Source organism: Babylonia areolata, chromosome 30 (assembly GCF_041734735.1).
Source record: "Babylonia areolata isolate BAREFJ2019XMU chromosome 30, ASM4173473v1, whole genome shotgun sequence".
Lineage (NCBI taxonomy): Eukaryota > Metazoa > Mollusca > Gastropoda > Neogastropoda > Buccinidae > Babylonia > Babylonia areolata.
The window spans coordinates 23,706,150-23,728,855 of NC_134905.1; the positions used below are offsets into that span (position 1 = coordinate 23,706,150).

Genomic DNA, 22,706 nt, shown 5'->3' on the forward strand with positions numbered 1-22,706 from the left:
ATATATATATATATATATATATATATCTGACTTTTTCAGCCCTATGTTTTTGTACATTTTAAAAGAAATTGAATGAATAAAGATATTTGTGAATGGGAAAGAATAGTGGGGTAAAAAAAAAAAGACCAAAAAGCCCCAACAGAAGTGAGTTTTCTCATTTGTATCTCAATTGGCTTGTTGCTCTACGCCTTTCATTTACCAGAGCGCAAAGCAGCTGCTTGTGGTTTAGAGTTGTGTGCCTTTGTGAACACGCAAGAGTTGCTGTTCTTGGTTATTGTTTGACTGTTGAAACAAGCACGCCTGCTTTCGTTTGAAATTTACAGTTCATGTCTCATTGTGCACAGTGGTGATCTCTGGTGTTCCTACCGTGTGATTTGTTAGCATGTGCTCATAAAGTCCAGTTTTAGCATCCTAAATTATTGCACTTATTTTACCGGCAATTTTTTTGTGCATGTGTGAAACGATATGTGAAATGCTTTTATTTGAGAACATATGTTTATTACTCTAGTTTAATCAAGTTATCTGCGTGTGGGGTGGGGGGGGGGGGGGGGGGGTGCGGGTGTGTGCTGATTATCTGGTTGTGGTTTTCCACAATTCATCTTTATTCTTATCTTATCTGTCTATTATAATCAATGTGCAGTATAGTAGGCTATGTTTATAATTATATTCAAATAATGTTTCTTAATTCTTTCTGTTTTTACATTAAGAATACTAGTTATTACCTGGAGTGTGTGGATGTATGTATGAAACGATGTATGTAATATTTTTTACATTTGTATCTTCGTAATATTTGTAGGGGCTGTTGTTGGCTTTTACAGTTATGGTCCCCATGTTGTTTACTTGTCTATGTTGTGATAATGCACCTGACCAAATTTCTCCAGTTGGAGATAATAAAGTTATTCTTATCTTATCTTATCTTATCTTATTACCATTTGAAGATGTTCAAAACCATTTTCAGTGGGTTTTTTGTATGTTATTTTACTCAATTTTGATGCTAAACTAACACGCCACCATCTTGCTACTTTTTTCCGTTTTTTTGTCCCGCAAACCAATAAGTGCAATGATTTAGGATGCTGAAATTGGACATTACCGCCCGCATGTACAATGATTTCCGTTTGCTGTCATAGTGAAATGAATTCACCTCTCAACCTTAAAACTTGCAAGTCTTTTGTGATGGTGATCTACTTAAAGAATGCGCTGGCACAAATACTGTAAACGATATCCTGTTTTTACTGTGGTAAAAAGCGATTTTTTGGGGGGAAAAGTAACCTTATCTTGTGTGTGTGTGTGTGTGTGTGTGTGTGTTTAGTCATATTTTGGTTTGTGTACGTAACATTGATTTGTATTTGTATTTGTATTCCTTTTTATCACAACAGATTTCTCTGTGTGAAATTCGGGCTGCTCTCCCCAGGGAGAACGCGTCGCTACACTACAGCGCCACCCATTTTTTGTATTTTTTCCTGCGTGCAGTTTTATTTGTTTTTCCTGTCGAAGTGGATTTTTCTACAGAATTTTGCCAGGAACAACCCTTTTGTTGCTGTGGGTTCTTTTACGTGCGCTAAGTGCATGCTGCACACAGGACCTCGGTTTATCGTCTCATCCGAATGACTAGCGTCCAGACCACCACTCAAGGTCTAATGGAGGGGGAGAAAATATCGGCGGCTGAGCCGTGATTCGAACCAGCGCCCTCAGATTCTCTCGCTTCCTAAGCGGACGCGTTACCTCTAGGCCATCACTCCACTATGATGTAATGTGTTAATGTAAACAAAGTGTTTTTTGTAAAGCACTTTGAGCAGATTTCTGGATAGTGTGCTATATAATTATCCATTATTATTATTTTTGTTATTGTTGTTGTTGAATATTATTATTATCATCTTCATAACATTTTATGAAATCTCTGAGGTTTCATGCTTAAGAAAAAAAAAAAGAAAACAAAGAGTATTGTGACCAGCAAGACTGTGTGATTTCTGGTTCTAGCTTTGGCCAGAAATGATCTCGGTGTGGAAGTTTGAATGATTGTTGATCTGTTGCCCAGTTTTTAAAATACTGTTTGTAACCAGGACCTGATAAACTATGGTGCTTCTGTTTGTTATATTTTATTTTCTTCTTTTACAGGGATTACTTTATCTTTGGATCTGTGATTTCGAAGAACAAGAACAAGTCTATTCTGTTGATTATACTTACATTTGTAATAGTTATATGAGCAGTCTAGGTGTGTGTGTGTGTGTGGTGTGCATGTGTTTTTGAGAGATGGTGTGTGTGTGTGTGTGTGTGTGTGTGTGTGTGTGTGTGTAGCATTACCAGGTATTTAGAAGTCATACAAAAGATTTGTCTGTATGATGCACAGGTTGCAGTTTTTGGAAAGTGGTGGACGCTGTTTGTCTTCACATTCTTCTGAACATGTTAAGTAAATTTAACACCCCAAGTAAATGCAATGTGGTAAATTTTATGCCATGCTTTTTTTTTATGTCTCATTTTATGATAACAAGCATTGCTTTCTTTGGACTTTGATATCTCTCTGCATTAAAAAAACAACAACAGGAAAACAGTGGCACAAATTGCTTACAGCTGATATCTTGGTTGTGTGATGTTTACAGGGGTTTTTTTTCTTCCTCTTCCCCCCCCCCCCCCCCCCCCCACCCACCATTAATTCTTTTGATTATTGTTTTAAAAGTCTGTTATTTTGTACAGAGCATTGATTGGATATTCATTTTAGATGTTTAGTATATAGAGGGCATATATCTTGTACATCTTGTCTTGTACAAAACTTTGATTAGAAAAGAGTGAATGCTTGTTTTAATTCTTTTGTATCTCTGTCTCTTACATGCGCCATGGTAATTGTTTTACTGTCTCTTACATGTGGCTGGTTAATTGTCAGTGTCTGTCTCTTTCATGTACCGACGGGTATGTCTCTGTGCTTGTATGTCATGTTTTCACGGCGTTTGCAAAGCAGTTTTCTTTATCTCATGAGGACATAATACAGTCAGAATTTTCAGTCACTTGTTTTTGAAAATACCACCATCCTGTTTCAATCTCTTGGGCAATTATAGTAAATAAATAAATTAATACATTTATATGTGTACGGAAATTATACTATCATGGGAGTAGGGTTGAAAATCTGTTCAAGATTGAAAAGAAAATCAAGTTTGTGTATTTTGTCTGGAATATGTTGTTCAGACTTTCACCAGTTGATTTTGGGGAACTTTTGTTGTCAAATAACACACTGGATAAAAGAAATTATGCTTAAATGTCTCCGTATCTTCAAGTTGAATGTCTCACGGATGTAACTTTCCCCGTGCATCTGTTCTGTCTCGTATCATGTTGTTGTCGTTGTTTTTCCTGCTTTTAGAAAATTATTTTGGACTTTGCATCATTTTGACACATCTATTCTGTCTTGTACCATGTTGTTGTTTTTCCTGCTTTTAGAAAATTATTTTGGACTTTGCATCATTTTGACACATCTGTTCTGTCTCGTATCATGTTGTTGTCGTTGTTTTTCCTGCTTTTAGAAAATTATTTTGGACTTTGCATCATTTTGACACATCTATTCTGTCTTGTATCATGTTGTTGTTTTTCCTGCTTTTAGAAAACTATTTTGGACTTTGCATCATTTTGACACATCTATTCTGTCTTGTACCATGTTGTTGTCGTTGTTTTTCCTGCTTTTAGAAAATTATTTTGGACTTTGCATCATTTTGACACATCTATTCTGTCTTGTATCATGTTGTTGTCGTTGTTTTTCCTGCTTTTAGAAAATTATTTTGGACTTTGCATCATTTTGACACATCTATTCTGTCTTGTATCATGTTGTTGTTTTTCCTGCTTTTAGAAAACTATTTTGGACTTTGCATCATTTTGACACATCTATTCTGTCTTGTATCATGTTGTTGTCGTTGTTTTTCCTGCTTTTAGAAAATTATTTTGGACTTTGCATCATTTTGACACATCTATTCTGTCTTGTACCATGTTGTTGTCATTGTTTTTCCTGCTTTTAGAAAATCATTTTGACACATCTATTCTGTCTTGTACCATGTTGTTGTTGTTGTTGTTTTCCTGCTTTTAGAAAATTATTTTGGACTTTTGCATCATTTTGACACATACTCTTGGAATTTTTAGCCTTTGGTTTTTGTTTGTTTTTGACTGCGGTGTCTTTTGAAAATAATCCAATGTAAAGTGTTTTGAATTGTTATACAGCGTTGATTCTGTTGTTGCTGTTTGTTTGTGTCAGGTTTTTGTTGTTTCTTTGTTGTCGCTTGATCGATGATACGCTATTTTGTATATGATTTCTTTTGAATATGAAGCCCCAGTTTGTTAAACTGCAGACTTTGATAATTGTTAGTGTGTGGTGTGTACAACAGAGTGAGACTGTCTCCAGCAACCGCATCTCCCACGGCCAGGGAGGAAGGCAGCAGAATGGTTAAGACGCTCGTCTGCCAGTACTGTGTCCGTCAGGGTGGAGGTTCGATTCCCGCTCTCGCTCTTTCTCCCAAGTTTGACTCACTCACTCACTCACTCATTCCCTCGACCGCTGGGGTCGTTGAGGGGACATGAGGAAGATGTCATAGCTCGCCACGCCGTTCTGTTGGCAGCTGTCGTGAGGAGATCTGGCATCGTCATTTTGGTCCATTCCTTGACGTTGTCGGACCAGCTCTTTCTCTGCTGCCCCTGTCTGCGCCCTCCCTCTACAGTCCCTTGCAGGATGGTTTTGGAGAGGGTGTTACGTCGTATGACGTGACCAAACCATGCCATCTTCCGTCGTTTGACAGTCGCCAGCAGTGGTTCTTGGGGCCCAACAAGGTTGCTGACCAGGTTCCGCACATAGTCATTGGTCTTGTGCTCCTTGTAGGAGATGTGTAGTAGTCTCCTCAAGCAGTGGAATCAGGAAAATCAAACTGAGAGTGTAGTCATTCAGATGAGACGATAAGCCGAGGTCCCATATGCAGCAAGCACTTGACATATCAGAACAGAACCCATGGTAGCATAAACTGCTGTCCTCTGGCAAAAAAAGAAAATTCTGAAGGAGAAATCCATTCTGATAGGTATATATATATATGATAGTCGGTCGTGTCTGACTATGACCATCAGAACAGCAGAGGAGGCAACTGCTGTTCCGACTATTTGGGCTAGAATTTGATTATAGTGGAGAGTGTCTTGCCCAAGTTACATCCCCACTCTCTCGGCCAAGAGGGTTTTAGGACAGTCGGTGTTGGGATGGTTCCCAAAGGCCAACTAGCCCACAAGGCTGCAGCACAAAGAGCCAGTGCAATTTTGCCTCCTAGTTTGAGAGTCATAGTCCTTCACAAAAGACTAAGCTGTAAATGGTTTCCCATTAACACAAATATATATGCTTGCACTCAAGGCCCGACTCAGCATGTTGGGTTTTGGTGCTGTGCGGTATCTGCTGTCTGTATGGTTTGGGGTCTTTCTTCTCAGTCTGTTTGCCTTAGAACACTGGGTAAGTATCTCTTTGAACTTGAGAGAGGCTTTTCTGCATCTGCAGTTTGTATGTTTTATATACATGTACATATATGTTTGTTATATCGCCTGGTATCTTTGGCTTGTTGATCGGCTGGATTACATTGCGTTTTGTTCATGAGATCTGCTGCTTCTTCATTTCAACAGTTAGCACAAAGCAGCAAAGTTATGCGCCTTTGTCTGTTCCACGGAGGAGAATTACTGAACTTGTTAATTAACTGGTTGTTGACCTGGCATGTTTGTGGCCTTGTGAAAATTTGGATTTTGTAGAAGTTGTGAAACTGTAGTGTGTGTGTATAGTCTACACCAACATTTACAGTTTTTACAATTGTTTCCTCTTTTAATTCAAAAGTCTTCCTGTTCTTGTGTATGCAATAATCATTGTTTATATTTACCCTGTCATTACTTAGTGGTGTTTATATGCTGTAACCTTTGGGGCAAGAGAGACAGCTAAGTGAGTGAGAGAGAGAGAGAGAGAGAGAGAGAGAGAGAGAGCATGCATATGTAATTCCATGTGTATGTGGCACCGTGTGTGTGTGTTAAATAATATTGTATTGCCTATGCATGTACATCATTTAAAATCCATGTTCAATTATATTTCTCCAATTATTGCTTAATTGTTTTACCTTAAGTATTCTTCGTTTTCTTTCCAAACAACTTACTTTTATATATTAAGTATATATCTATTTGTATTGGCAGTGGGGCCAGTGACACACTGTGTGCTTAATAATTAACTCCATCATTCTGCAGGCCTTGGAGCAGGGACCAATAAAGCTGATATTTATTTAAAGTTAGCGCTGTGTTCGATACCGTTTTCAAAACAGATGTGCATAGAAAACTGTGTGTGGGTGTGCGTATGTGTGTGTGGGAGGGGGCAGGGGGGAAGGGTGTGAGAGAGAGATAGAGAGGGTGTGTGTGTGTGCGTGTGTGTTGTGTGTGTACTCTGATAATTCAGTTATTTTCCTAACCTTCCAGAAAGATTATGGAAACCTGAACATCACCCCTTGTATCCATAAATGTTTCTTTCCCATCAGAATAAGTGTAGAAAAAACAACAAACTAAAATTCACACACACGTGTATAGGTGCACACAGACGTTGATGTTCACACACAAACACACTCACACTCACAGAGAAAAGCACTTAAATCAGCTGGTTCTTTGTTCTGGTTCTTTGTTCAGGGGGCTGCATTTCTGTATTTGTATTTTGTATTTCTTTTTATCACAACAGATTTCTCTGTGTGAAATTGGGCTGCTCTCCCCAGGGAGAGCGCGTAGCTACTCTACAGCGCCACCCTTTTTTTTTTTTTTTTTTGTATTTTTTCCCTGCGTGCAGTTTTATTTGTTTTTCCTATCGAAGTGGATTTTCCTACAGAATTTTGCCAGGAACAACCCTTTTGTTGCTGTGGATTCTTTTACGTGCGCCAAGTGCATGCTGCACATGGGACCGTGGTTTATCGTCTCATCCGAATGACTAGCGTCCAGACCACTACTCAAGGTCTAGTGGAGGGGAAGAAAATATTGGCGGCTGAGCCGTGATTCGAACCAGAGCGTTACCTGTAGGCCATCGCTACATGTATGAGCAGGCTTCTGCATGCATGACCTTTTTTTTTTCTTTGCCCCACCATGCAGGCAGCCATTCTCTGCTTTCAGGGACATATGTGCAGGGTATGTTCTTGTTCCATAACCCATCAAACGCTGACATGGCTTACTGGCATGCCCTGTGTGTGTGGGGGGGCAGGGTTTGGGGGGTGGGGGGGGGGAGGGTGCATGCTGGGTATGTTCAACTTCTTGTTTCATATCCCACTGAATGCTGACACGGTTGACTGGATATTTTAATATATATATATATATCTTCTTCCAAGTCCATAAACATGGAAGGGGTTCAGGCTACCACTTATTTTGCACACATGTGGAAATAAGGGTTCATACAGATTCTTTTATGATGGTGTGTTGTTTTTTTGTGTGTGTGTTTTTCTGCTTGCAGGGAAGGTTCTATTCTTCCAAAAGTTAACAACATATTTCTTTATCGTGCACAATGAAAGGATCCTCTTCTTCGTTTGTGGGCTGCAACTCAACTCCCACCTTCACTCGTATATTTACACGAGTGGGCTTTTACATGTATGACCGTTTTTATCCTACCATGTAGGCAGCTCTACTCCGTTTTTGGGGGTGTGCATGCTGCTTGGGTATGCTCTTGTTTCCATAACCCACCGAATGCCAACATGGATTGCTGGATCTTTAACGTGGGTATTTGATCTTCTGCTTGCGTATATACATGAAGGGGATTCAGGCACATGCAGGTCTGCACATATGTTGACCTGGGAGATTGGAAAAATCTCCACCCTTTTCTCACCAGGCGCCATTACCGAGATTCGAACCCAGGACCCTCAGACTGAAAGTCACTTTTAACCACTTGGTTACTGCACCTGTCTAATGAAAGTTTAAATTCTATTCAAGATTTGATGCACTGAGTTATACTGAAGGCAGAGATTTAAGCATTATAAATGCATCAGTCTTTCCATACATACACAGAGTCAAAGGCTTTCAAAATACCTTTCTGTACATGTATACTTAAGCAGAAACATTGTACAAAAAAAACTCAGGGTTTTTTCGCTGCTGATTTTTTTGGCCAGCACACACATACACATACCTCTCAAACATTCCCTACCCCCACCTTCCACATAGTTCTTTTAATCACTAAATCTAGAAACTTGGAAAACCATCACATCAACTACCATCTGAAAGGAAAGGTAAATTGATTACAAGGGCTCCACACACGAACCAGTAGGCATTGCCCTCCTCCACTTGCTTTAAATTCTGCATCAGTTTGACATGGTACAGTATATGACACCAAAAGGAGGAGTTTGTATTATACTCCATGTTTGGTGTTACATATACTTACCATGTCAAACTCGAATGCCCGCCCGTCTGTCCCCGCGTCTCCGCCGTGGTTCTCATGGGGCATTTTCTTTGATGGCCATGGAATGATTCAGCGCTTATAGCTGTTAGAGGCGTTTGATTGGCTGAGAGCGGACCGGGCCAAGACTGCTCGTCTTTTCACTGTTAGCCGCGTGAAATTTGGCCAAGCAGAGCAAACCGATAGGCCTAGTTTGCATCAGTTTGACATGGTAAGTATATGTATCACCAAACATGGAGTATAATACAAACTCCTCCTGTTGACTTCTACATGAATGGTCCACTACGAAAATGAGCTACGTAAATGAGAACCGCAATGCAATAGGTTTCAATCACATCACATTTTTCTTCTTTTGTGTCACTTTTCCTTACTGAAAACCACAGAAAAACAAAATGCTTTACCTCTCTATTGTTCATTAAAAAACAGAAAAAGGAAAAAAAAAAAAAAAAAAATGCCAAACATGACACAATCATCAGAAAAGTGGAATAAAACACATTTTCAAAGTCACCTTCCACTGAATTAAAGGTAGGTGAATCATACTTTGCTTTTTCACAGGTTACATTCTACTTGTGTGTGTGTGTGTGTGTGAATCAAATCGCAGGTGTTGTGTATATTTTCTTTCATGAGTGGAATGACTGCAGGTGAGGTTCTTGTGACAACACTGCGATGCTGATGTTAATTTTTTGTTAACCTGTTATCTTCCAACTGTCACTGTGTAGACAGAGAAACCAACAAAAGATAAACACACCTTTGTTATCACTTTTTCTTAAACTTTTTATTCCTCTTCTTGTTGGGGTTGGGCATGCTGACCTGAACGCAGGTCGGGCTGACCTTGAACGACACAAACTCCCCGCGCTCCGCGCTCTGATCCAGCGCTCGCTTCAGCCCAGCCTTGACCTTGACCTTCTTCCTCCCCAGCTCCTCGGGGTCAAACGAAGGTCGTGAAATGATCGCCGAAGAGTCCACACAATCCAAACCCATCACCCCTGAAAAATCGGCACCGTTCTTCACCTCAGAGTTTTCGACGCCAGCTTTGACGACGGGTCTCTCGTTGACCAGACGTCTTCCAGGTATGCCGCTGCCTTTGACGTCAAGGAAAGCAATGTCGGGAGCAGGGGTGGATTCTGTGAGAGGTTTCACTCCCAGATACTGCACCGTCGGCTCTGATGACAAAGAAATGAACGCCTCGCTCGCGATGCTGCTGCTTGTTCTAGTGGCGTTTTTGTCCTTCTCTGCGTCGGTTTTGTACACGTATAAACTTGACACGTCGTAGGTCGGAGACACTGGCTTCTGCTGTTTCTTCTTCTTCTTCTTCTCCTGGGAGCTGGTTTCTGTGGTGTTGACCTTCCCTGACCCAGTTTCTGCGGTGCTGACTTTCCCTGACCCAGTTTCTGTGGTCTTGACCTTCCCTGACCCAGTTTCTGTGGTCTTGACCTTCCCTGATCTGGTTTCTGTGGTGTTTGCCTCCCCTGATCCGGTTTCTGTGGCGTTTACCTCCCCTGGTCCAGTTTCTGTCCGTTTGCTGCTGTCAAGGGTCTTGAGATGAGAAGGGTCATACCGACATGCCATGGCGACGAACTGCTGGAATTCTTCAGGTGGTGTGATGGCCCCGACTGGAGTTTTCTGCAAAATTAAAATAGTTAATATAAATAAATAAATGAATAAATAAATGGAAAAAAAAAACACACACAAAAAACAACCACTCACACATTTTGTATAAAAGAAGAAAAAAAGAGAGAAAGGAGACAGAGAGAGGGGGACTGGGGGGGGGGGGAGAAAGACAAAGAGAGAGAGAGAGAGAGAGCTCAGAACTCAAAATTGTTTTTTCTCGAAGTTGAATGGAATAGGAATACAGCATGGTGATGTATGTTGTTTAATTTCCTGGTCTTATTATCTTGGATAGTCTGGGAGGTACCGCCGTTGGACAAAGTTTACAAGCCTGATTCTTTTCCATTCCATTAGCCCCTGGCAATTATCTGAGTACACACAGCAGAGCAAACCATGCCAACAGTGAAACTGTTTAAAAAAAAAAAAAAAAAAAAAAAAAATCGAACAACCCTGAGACAGCTACGCCCAATCACCTTACCCATTTAACTCATTCTACCCCACAGCTACATGCCTGCTACAGCTCTCCTGGACCCAGCACTACATGAGACCACTGCAGAAAAAAAACAGGGTGGTTCAGAGAAAAAGGGTGAAAATCAATGGAGAACTGTTGATTTAACTCACTCGGGACGACAAGTTTTCTCCCTTGCTTTTCCCCACAGATGGCCCATTTGTAAGGGTTTGGAAAAAAATTACAAAAAAAAAACTGTGTAAGAAAATGAAACTTTCAGAACTGGTTTATTACGTGTTGAGCTATTACATTAAAAAAAAAAATCAAAATTAAAAAAATAAAATTTCTCATCTTATTTTTACAATTTTGCCATATGTAGAAAATACTGCCAATTTTTCACCCCGAATCACCATACCCATGCTCGCTTTCTGCATTAAATTCGCTTTCTTCTTCGTCATCATCCACCTCTTCAATGTCCGACCCTTCAGTTTGTAGCATTTCAAGTACTTCGGCAACCCTAAAACGTTGCCGTCACTGCCTTGTTCGCCTCACAACATTCTGAGAAGAGCCCGCTTTGCTAACAGGCTGGCACGCGAGCAGACGACCAGTCAGTGACTTTGTCAGCGTGTGTGCGAGATGGGCCACACATCCCAGGCTGACCAATCATAATGTTCGATTGTGGAGTGACCCAGAATAGCGCACTCTGCTTGGCTAATCACAAAATCACGTGTACAGCGCATGATGGAATTTTACTTTCGGAGAATGCTATTCCATTCCTTTGTCCGAATCCGAATACGTTTTGTGTAGGAATGCGTGAGCATTCCTTTGTCCGGAGAGAGTTAACTGGTCGAACAAAGCTTCGTTTTCAAAATCTGTAAATGGCTCACTTTAGAATGCCAACTGTACCAAGCAAGAATAAACGAAATAAGATTAGTGTGTTGGTATGAGAATACTCGTACCGGGTCCACAGGGGAAGTAACCATGGCGTGAGTTAAATCATACCTGGTGTAGAATGAGTTAATCATCCTCAGTGCAAATACTATGACACCATCTCTTCAGTCATGCAAGTATTCGTTACTTATAGCTATCCATATCCTTTCACTATCAACATGACAAACAGGAGTTCCCAATAGTCTGAGCAAACAAAATTTCCACAAAATTTTCCCCTGCCAACACTTTTCCCAAAACTCTTGTTACATTTTCCAAGAAGCGAAAGTCACATACAAACACACAAACATGCACAAACGCATACACAACAGAACCACCCACACAGAGCGTGAGGTTGTGAGAGAAAGAGTGGGGGGAGGAGGAGGAGGTGAAGTATAAGGTATTCGCTGTTGGAAAAAAAAAAAAAAAAAAATCTCAGAGACCTGCACATTCATTTTCATTTCCATCACTCTGACTGCCTCTGTTTCTTCTTCTTTTCTTCCTTCTTTTTTTTTCTTTTCTTTTTTTTTTCACAAGTTAAGATCTTCAATACTGTAGGTATGGAGAAAGGTTATCATGATCATGAAAATTCCAAGACTTTTTTGCAAGATCTTGCAAAGCAAAACATTTCATAATTCTTAAGACTTTTCCTGCCCCCCCAAAATGGTTCTCTCATTTTTTCCTAGAACTTTCACAGCCCTCAAAATGGTTCTCTCATTTTTTCCTCGAACTTTTCCAGCCCTCAAAATGGTTCTCTCATTTTCCCTAGACTTTCCCAGCCCTCAAATGGTTCTCTCATTTTTTCCTAGAACTTTTCCAGCCCTCAAATGGTTCTCTCATTTTTTCCTAGAACTTTTCCAGCCCTCAAAATGGTTCTCTCATTTTCCCTAGACTTTCACAGCCCTCAAAATGGTTCTCTCATTTTTCCTAGACTTTCACAGCCCTCAAAATGGTTCTCTCATCTTCCCTAGACTTTCACAGCCCTCAAAATGGTTCTCTCATTTTTTCCTAGAACTTTTCCAGCCCTCAAAATGGTTCTTTCATTTTCCCTAGACTTTCCCAGCCCTCAAAATGGTTCTCTCATTTTCCCTAGACTTTCACAGCCCTCAAAATGGTTCTCTCATTTTTTCCTAGAACTTTCCCAGCCCTCAAAATGGTTCTCTCATTTTTTCCTAGAACTTTCCCAGCCCTCAAAATGGTTCTCTCATTTTTTCCTAGAACTTTTCCAACCCTCAAAATGGTTCTCTCATTTTTCCCTAGACTTTCCCAGCACCCTGGAAATGGCTCTCTCATTTTTCCAAGATTTTTTTTTTTTCCAGAATTCCAGTCCTCTGTGGGAATGGAGAGGAAGATGGCAGAATGGATACGACACACATCTGCCAATACAGGGTCCATGAGGGCCTGGGTTCCATTCCCAAACTCACCCTTTCACCCAAGGTTTTGACTGGAAAATCAAACTGGAGCATCTAGTCGTTCGGAGGCGACCACGAACCCGAGGTCTTGTGTGCAGCACGCACTTGGCGAACTGACAAAAAACCCATGGCAAAAAAAAAAAAAAAAAAAAAAGTTGTCCTCTGGAAAATTTCTCTTGAAGAAATCCATTCTGATCGGTACACAAATATATACGTGCACTCAAGGCCTGACTAAGCGCGTTGGGTTATGCTGCTGTCACTCAGACATCAGCCTAACAGATAATGGTGTAGCATGTATGGATTTGTCCTAGCGCAGTGAAGAAACAGAAACTGAAACAGTGGGAACCCTGGAAGAAAAAAAAGGTAACCACTTGTGAAACAAACTGACACAGTGGGAACCCTGGAAAAAGAGGTAACCACTTGTGAAACTGAAACTGAAACGGGGGGAACCCTGGAAAAAAGAGGTAACCACTTGTGAAACTGAAACTGAAATGGGGGTGGGGGGGGGAACCCTGGGGGAAAAAAAGGTAACCGCTTGTGAAACTGAAACTGAAACAGTGGGAACACTGGAAAAAGAGGTAACCACTTGTGAAACTGAAACGGGGGGAACCCTGGGGGAAAAAAAGGTAACCGCTTGTGAAACTGAAACTGAAACAGTGGGAACACTGGAAAAAGAGTTAACCACTTGTGAACTGAAACTGAAATGGTAGGAACCCTGGAAAAAAGAGGCAACCACTTGTGAAACTGAAACAGTGGGAAGCAACCCTGGAAAAAAAAAAAGAGGCAACCCACTTGTGAAACTGAAACTGAAACAGTGGGAAGCAACCCTGGAAAAAAGAGGCAACTCACTACCACTCACCTTGAACCCGACGGCTCGCAGATGGTTCTGTCGAAACAAGTCCACCAGAACGCTCCTCAAAGTTGCCATGTGCAGGACAGGGCAGCTTTTCTCTCTGGCCGTTCTGACGGCGGCGGTGAGGGCGGGGTGGGGGTTGGGGTTGGGCTCGTCAGGGTCATGATGCACCAGCAGAAGCTCCAGCTGTCCGGCGCTGGCGGCGAACCTCAGCGCCCCCACGTCCACGCTGAGACACGCGCTGCCATGGACATGAAAGGAAACATTTTTTACAAAGTGAGTCTATGTTTTAACCCGGTGTTCGGTTGTCTGTGTGTGTCCATGTGTCTGTGTGTCTCTGTGTCCGTGGTAAACTTTAACATTGACATTTTCTCTGCAAATACTTTGTCAGTTGACACCAAATTTGGCATAAAAATAGGAAAAATTCAGTTCTTTCCAGTCATCTTGTTTAAAACAATATTGCACCTCTGGGATGGGCACAAAAAAATAAAAAAATAAGCCTAATTATATGCAAACTGCATTTACTGTTATATTTATATTTTTTGTATTCTCTAAACTTGGCACTTTGACCTCTTATTCTGACACAACAACAAGAGGAGTCATTATTATCATTTTTTGTTCAAACAGGAACTTCTTTTGCTAAGCATGGAATTTTTATTTATTTTGCAAACGTTTTGGTGCAATAGTAAAAAAAGGGAAATTACTCTGTAATTAATGCTAGGGGACTTAATTTATCACAAGTGAGTCTTGAAGGCCTTGCCTCTCTTGTTTGTATTTGCCTTTATCAGAGTGGGGTACAGAGTGTACCCCATCGGTGCAGCTGCACTGTTTTATCAGAGTGGGGTACAGAGTGTACCTCATCGGGGTCAGTGGGCCAAGTACTGTGAGTTTCATTCAGTTACTGTATGTTTTGTATTTGTTGTGATTTTTTTTCCCTAACTCTAACAAATTGGTCGTCTGTAGGGAAAAGCAAGGGAGAGAACTATTCGTCTGGAGTGAGTTAAACACAACTTGTCGCTACGTCATCAGTAGTGTCCCCACGATCAGAGACTGGGTAGCATTGATTGACTGATATGAATACTTATATAGCGCCTATCCTCCGTCAGAGACCAAGCTCTAAGCGCTTTACAAACACGGGGTCATTTACACAACAGGCTGCCTACCTGAGTAGAGCCTTCTTCTTCTTCTTCTTCTTCGTTCGTGGGCTGCAACCCCCACGTTCACTCGTATGCACACGAGTGGGCTTTTACGTGTATGACCGTTTTTACCCCGCCATGCAGGCAGCCATACTCCGCTTTCGGGGGTGTGCATGCTGGGTATGTTCTTGTTTCCATAACCCACCGAACGCTGACATGGATTACAGGATCTTTAACGTGCGTATTTGATCTGCTTGCATATACACACGAAGGGGGTTCAGGCACTAGCAGGTCTGCACATGTGTTGACCTGGGAGATCGGAAAAATCTCCACCCTTTACCCACCAGGCGCCGTCACCGTGATTCGAACCCAGGACCCTCAGATTGAAAGTCCAACGCTTTAACCACTTGGCTATTGCGCCCGTCTGGGTAGAGCCGACTGACGGCTGCCACTGGGCGCTCATCATTCGTTTCCTGTGTAATTCAATCAGTAGAAGAAAGAAGATGACTGTGAAAGACTATGGAACTTTAACTTTTTTTTCTTTTTCTTTTTTCTTTTTTAAACACACACGGACAGTTTTTTCCACTCACTTGAGAGTTTTCCGCCGTTGCAATTCTTCTGAAGAAAGTTTGGATTTGGGCTGCTGGTAGACTGCTTTATAGGGCTTCAACAACCTGAGGGGAAAGAACCAGATCAGTACAGGAGGTAAGTTCACATGATGATTATTCATGATTCCGCATTTCATGTCCATACACATAAGGGACAGAGAGACTCTGTGTGTGTATTGTGAGTGTGTGTGTTTGTGTGTGTGTTTGTGAGTGTGTGTGTGTGTGTGTGTGTGTGTGTGTGTGTGTGTGTGTGTGTGTGTGTGCGCGCGCGCGTGTGCGTGTTTGCATGCATGTGAGCGAGTGAGTGAGTGAGTGTGTGTGTGTGTGTGTGTGTGTGTGTGTGTGTGTGTGTGAGTGCACAGTTGAGTGAGTGTGTGTGTGTGTGTGTGTGTGTGTGTGTGTGTGTGTGTGTGTGTGTGTTTTATTGACTTCCTTAATTTCACCTCCCTTTTTCGGTGGGGTGGAGGGTGGGGGCAGGGGGCAAAATGCACACGCACACACATACACACAATTCTGTCTATACATGCACATACATATCCATGTAGATGTACAGATCTATCCACACACACACACACACACACACTCAGACACACATTATCACACACACACACACAAACACACAGAATCACACACACAAACACAAACATACATATACAAGGTGACACATACACACACACACACACGATCACACACAAATATAAACATACATATACACAGTAACACAGGCACAAACAATCACACTCACACACACAATCACACACACACACACACACAGTGACATAGCAAGAGAAATGAACACATTATCACACACACAAACACACATAATCACACACACACACACACACACACACACACACAAACCAAACATGATCACACACACACACACAACAAACCACACATAATCACACACACACACACACACAAACACCATAATCACACACACACACACACACACACACAAACACACCATAATCACACACACACACACACACAGAGCGACACAACAAGAGGACTGACAACAGCACAAAAGACACTACATCCTGACCCCATCAGTCTCTCCGTCACTTCTTTCTCCTGGTCCGCTTCCATCAGCTGCCTGTCGCAACAACAGTCACAAACTTTAACTCTCTCCATACGAACAGCGAAAGAGACGACGTTAACAGCGTTTCACCCCAATTACCATCATCAAAATATTGCAAGCGGAACGCTCTTATACTGAAGAGGTGAATGTTGACAAAGAATACCACAATTCTGACGACGGAAGCTAAAGGTTGGGTCATTCAGACACCCACTGGACATCTGAGGGGTCTGTGTAGAGGAGAAGAGAGGACTGGCCGTACTGAGTGAGTTAACTTAAAGCTGAAACTACTTCTTCTTCGTTCATAGGCTGCAACTCTCACATTCAATCATATTTAAACAAGTGGGCTTTTACGTGTATGACCATTTTTACCCTGCCATGTTGGCAGCCATTCTCCTTTTTCGGGATGTGTGCGCATTGTGGGTATGTTCTTGTTTCCATAACCCACCGAATGATGGCATGGATTACAGGATCTTTAGCGTGCGTATTTGATCTTCTGCTTGACTATACACATGAAGGGGGTTCAGGCACAAGCAGGTCTGTACATATGTTGACCTGGAAGATTAGAAAAATCTCCATCCTTTACCCACCAGGGGCCGTTACCAAGATTCGAACCCGGGACCCTCAGACTGAAAGTCCAACGCTTTAACCACTCGGCTACTGCACCCGTCTACAGCTGAAACAGTTGTGGTTAAAGCTGAATCTCTCTATCACCAAGTGGGTTGACACAAAATGATCACTCTCTCTCTATTAAACTTGAATAGACTGCTGTTGTTTTTAACTCTACATTTTACTGATTGTGGTCTTTACTTCTGTGTATTCTCTACACGGACAAAAACCCTGGACCCCAAGACAGCATCATCATTTTGCATACGTATCTTCCAACCTTTTTCTTTGCTTTATCTTCTGTCCAACATTAGTCATGTTGCGAGTGTGTTGGACTTGGCTGTTGGCTGAGATATTGTGAAGGGTGAGTGACGAGCCTGTGGATGCAAGATTCAATTTCCAAACGGTTGAATAAAGATGTATTGTATTGTATTGTATCTGTGGGAGCGAGCGGGACAGGAACCAGTGGCCAAGCAGATACTGCGGAGGAAGTGGGGCCTGGATCGGACACACCCTCAGGAAGCCAGCGTCCAGCATCACACGCCAAGCCCTGACCTGGAACCCGCAGGGAAAAGAGGAAGAGAGGCCGGCCTCGCAACAGCTGGAGGTGAGATACCGAGGCAGAGCTGAAGCAGCAAGGGACCAACTGGACTGGAATGGCCAGAACAGCCCAGAACAGAGTGCGATGGCGAGGGGTCGTCGATGGCCTATGCTCCACCAGGAGCGATGGGCAAAATGAATGAAATGTATTGTATTGTATTGTATTGTAGTGTACCCACCTATCTATCTATCTATCTATATATATAAAAGGACATTTGATAAGCCCAATCTAATGAAACAAAAGGCCTGGGCGTTCACAATGAAAAATACAACAATGTATCATTGTATGCATACCAAAAACACACGAACACACCCGCACACACAAATCCTCCCACTCCAACTGCAAACCACACAAGGTGTACACACACACACACACACACACATACACACACGCTCAAGCACATCTTGGTAGTTCAAGGCATATGAAACGTGTACGTTTAAAACAGTATATAAAAAAAAAAAAAAATAATAATAATACATAGTTTTTCTATGGTGCGATGTCCAGCACCAATGCTGCTCAAAGCGCCTTACATCATAGTTGACTATAAACATGCCTTAAGAACCATATCAACCACTATCTGACAATGGAAAACATCCAGTGTGTTCATATGAATGCAAAAGCACACTAAAGATTATAAAAGCTATGAAATTAATTAATAAGGCTTAGATTAAAACAAAATGCATTTTATAGAACACACACACACACACACACACACACACGCAAATAGTAGAACTAGAAGTAAAAAAACCCCAAAAAACTTGACTAAAACGTAAAAATGAAGACAAGGAGTTATTTACTGATCTGAATGGCTGGAAATAAATGAGTTTTCAAAGAGGTTCTGAAAGAAGGGCAAGAAACAGCCTGATGGACAGGAAACAGAAGAGAGTTCCGTGCGGAGGAATAATAATAATAATAATAATAATGGATACTTATATAGCACACTATCCAGAAATCTGCTCTAGGTGCTTTACAAAAACGCTTTTGTTAACATAATACATCATATCTATGTTACATACACACACCAAAATGTGACTACACACACACACACACACACACACACACACGCTGGATACATACATTTTAACATACATGTGTATCTAACAGCTACCCTAACACATACGCACACATAGGCAGGCACAAACTTACATAAACACACAATACACATTCATATATATGCATGTAGTTATGTACACATACATATGTATACACACATAGTCAAGCAAAGCACAGCTAACGCAAAGGAAGTGGACCTGCCACAATTGAACTTATTGCTGAGGGAAAAGGTGAGTTTTGAGACGAGATTTAAAAGATGCGGGGGAATCAGAATGACGGAGGTTATCAGGGAGCTTGTTCCACATCTTTGGCGATTGAAAAGAAAACGATCTGTGTCCATAGGTCTTACTTCTAACGTGAGGTATCCTGAGAAGTCGAGTATCAGAGGAAGAACAGAGCTGGCGAGACGGGGTATAGATATGGATGAGTTCAGAAAGATACTTGGGGCCAGATCCGTTGACTGCAGAAAAGGTCAGAGTGGATAGCTTATAGTCTATTCGATCAGAAACAGGCAACCAGTGGAGAGACTGAAGGAGAGGAGAAACATGGTCAAATTTAGAAGCTCTGCAAATGAGTCTGGCAGCATTATTCTGGATTCGTTGGAGTCTGTCTAACAGATATTTGGGAAGGCCGGCCAAAAGAGAGTTGCAGTAATCTAATCTTGAGAGAACCAGAGAGCATACAAGTGTCTTGGTTGCATCAGTTGAGAGATAGTGGCGGATAGAGCTGATTCTACGCAGTTCCAAATAGGCAACTTTACAGATATTCGAAATGTGCTGTTGGAAGGAAAGAGACTGGTCTAGGATTACACCAAGACTGCGAACAGAGGGAGAAAGTGAAACAGGTGTGCTATTGATCAGAACAGAGTCAGGAAAGGAAGGATGTTGACGAAACTTCTTTGGACAGGTTATCATCAATTCAGTCTTATCATCATTTAATTGCAGCTTGTTGAGAGTCATCCAGTCCTTTAGGCCAGCAATGCACTCCTGTGTTTGAGTCACCAGTCACCAGGAAGCCTGAAAAGATTAAGTGCCTTTCCCATATGATCTGGTTCCGTAGGATAAAATCTTTTAACTTAAGAGACGGTCATCACCTGATGACCGGAGCCGGCGAGATGGAGAGTAGTAATGCAGAAGCTCAGAAAAGTAAGAAGGAAACATGCCAATCATAAATTTGATTTGTAGCACAGTAGAGAGAGTTTGTACTCTATTCTTTTCTCAATAGGTAACCAGTGGATAAAATGAAGGAGAGGAGTGATTTGAGCAGATTTGGGAGAGCGGAAGACAAGCCGTGGTTTTGGACTCTCTGAAGTCTGGATAACAAGCAGCTGGGACATCCAGCGAGCAAAGAATTACAGTAGTCAAGCCTGGATAGGACCAAGGAACAGACAAGGGTTTTTGTTGCATCCTGAGACTGAAAGTTCCAAACAGGGCTTAATCTACGTAACTCAAGGTAACAGGTTTGACAGACTGAGGTTATCTGCCGTTCAAAAGATACAGTCTATCTATCTAGCTCATGAGGCCTGACAATCACTTTGAGTCTATGTGTAGGACAGGCATCTGCACCCCCAACCCCCCAACCCCTCCCCCACACGAACGCCCCCCCTCCACACACACCCTCCCCTAACCCTCCCTTTTTAAGAATAAGAATAACTTTATTATCTCCAACTGGAGAAATCTGGTCAGGTGCATTATCACAACACAGACAAGTAAACAACATGGGGACCATAACAGTAAAAGTCAACAACAGCTTTTACGAATATTATGAAGACACAAATGTAAAAAATATCACATACACCGTTTCATACACACATCCACACACTGCAGGTAATAACTGGTATTCGTAATGTAAAAACAGAAAGAATTAAGAAACATTATTTTGAATATAATTATAAGCATAGCCTACTGTATTGCACATTGATTATAACAAACAGATAAGATAAGAATAAAGATAAGTTGCGGAAAACCACAACCAGATAATCAGCACACATCCGCACACACCCGCACAGGTGGTGTCAACCCTGCTGCCATGCTCACTTTTCCTTTTCTTTTCAAACAGATGTGGTATATGCAGTGTACGTGGAACAGTCCACAAGCTTAAACTGAACTTGATACTTTTAATACATCACCACACACACACACACACACACACACACACACACACAAACAAAAACAACAAAAACCACACATACACTGACCCATCTTTTGCTGGCGATGATGGAATCTCGGCAGCAGCGTCCTCAACCCTGGCTGAAACATCCATCGTCACACCGCCGTCAGCGCTGTCAGCGATCCAGGGGACGTGCACGGGTGGTGCCAGCCCTGCTGCCATGCTCACAAACTCTTCAAAATCGCTGGGTTCGCCTGCGTGTGTTTTCTGGCGTGAAACAGTGGAAAACGAAACCGTCAGGTACTACACTGTAGTGCTCTGTTGCTAGCTATCTCGTACATGCTCACATGGTATCTCTACCTCTCTCACATCTTTCTTTTCCAAACCCTGTAACATGATAGTTCTGATTTAAAAAAACAAAACAAAGGCCAAAAAAAACCCCCCACCAAAACCAAACTCCTAAAACCCCCCCGAAAAACAAAACAAAAACAGGCTCTCCATAAACTCTGGAAAAACCAGGCTCAACTAAACCACTATGAAAAAAAACAAGAGACAAACTAAATTGAGAAGGCACAGGGTTGTTTCCAAGTGAAGGCCTAGAGGTAACACGTCCGCCTAGGAAGTGAGAGATCTGAGCGCACTGGTTCGAATCCTGGCAGAGTCGTCAGTATTTTCTCCCCCTCCACTAGACCTTGAGCGGTGATCTGGACGCTAGTCATTTGGATGAGATGATAAACCGAGGTCCCGTGTGCAGCATGCACCTAGCGCACGTAAAAGAACCCACAGGCAACAAAAGGGTTGTCCCTGACAAAATTCTGTAGAAAAATCCACTTCGATTGGAAAACATAAAAAACTGCAGGCAGGGAAAAATACTAAAAAAAGGGTGGTGCTCTCAGTGTAGCGACACGCTCTCCCTGGAGAGAGCAGCCTGAATTTCACACAGCGAAATCTGTTGTGACAAAAAGAGTAATACAATACATACAATACAATACAATACAAACAGCAGCCCAGATATCAAAACAAACTAACAAGCAAACAAAAAACCCAGGAATAGTTCGGTTGTTGGTGTTTTTTTCCTCGCAAAAAATGTGTGCTCTTACCAAATGCACTTTGCTGTTTTTGTTTTTGGTGCAGTGTTTTGTAAAAGCGAAATGTGAAAGACCTAGCCTCTTTATTTTGATGTATTACCACTTTACGTTCCGTAACGTATGTGTAATTTAATGTATAATGCCCTTACTGTATTCATGCATTCTGTTGATTAAAGTGGACAACAACAACCAAAAAAAAAACAAACAAAAAAAACAACAACAAAAAACCCCAACCCCCCAAAAAAACCCAGGCTCACCTTAATAATAATGCTATTTATATAGCACTGGATCTTGTGCAGAGACAAATCAAAGCGCTTTTGCACCAGTCATTCACACGCATGCATAACTCTAAAACTGTAGAAACAAAAGACAAGGAAGGGCAGGCAAGAGAGGCTATTTTGGGAAGAGGTGGGTTTTAAGGCCAGACTTGAAAGAGTTGAGTGTAGAGACTTGACGAAGCGAAAGAGGAAGTTCATTCCAATCACAAGGTCCAGAGACAGAGAAAGAACGGCGGCCTTTCTTCTTCTTCTTCTGCGTTCGTGGGCTGCAACTCCCACGTTCACTCGTATGCACACGAGTGGGCTTTTACGTGTATGACCGTTTTTACCCCTCCATGTAGGCAGCCATACTCCGTTTTCGGGGGTGTGCATGCTGGGTATGTTCTTGTTTCCATAACCCACCGAACGCTGACATGGATTACAGGATCTTTAACGTGGGTATTTGATCTACTGCTTGCATATACACACGAAGGGGGTTCAGGCACTAGCAGGTCTGCACATATGTTGAC

General features: G+C 41.9%; 1 protein-coding gene across 2 annotated transcripts in view; it reads right to left on the reverse strand.

The window, feature by feature from the left end:
• Positions 1-9,141: 9,141 nt before the first annotated feature.
• Positions 9,142-22,706, reverse strand: part of LOC143275284 (uncharacterized) — a 16,170-nt gene continuing 2,605 nt past the window's right edge. The window contains exons 5-10 of one of the 2 annotated variants that reach the window (XM_076579268.1): positions 20,920-21,098; positions 16,430-16,480; positions 15,367-15,450; positions 13,647-13,881; positions 9,827-10,015; positions 9,142-9,796 (exon numbers count right to left, since the gene is read on the reverse strand). In XM_076579268.1, coding sequence (XP_076435383.1) covers positions 9,149-9,796; positions 9,827-10,015; positions 13,647-13,881; positions 15,367-15,450; positions 16,430-16,480; positions 20,920-21,098 — 1,386 coding nt within the window. In that variant the 3' untranslated portion in view covers positions 9,142-9,148. Of the gene's footprint in view, positions 10,016-13,646; positions 13,882-15,366; positions 15,451-16,429; positions 16,481-20,919; positions 21,099-22,706 lie in introns of both variants that reach the window. The other variant, XM_076579267.1, reaches the window with a different exon arrangement.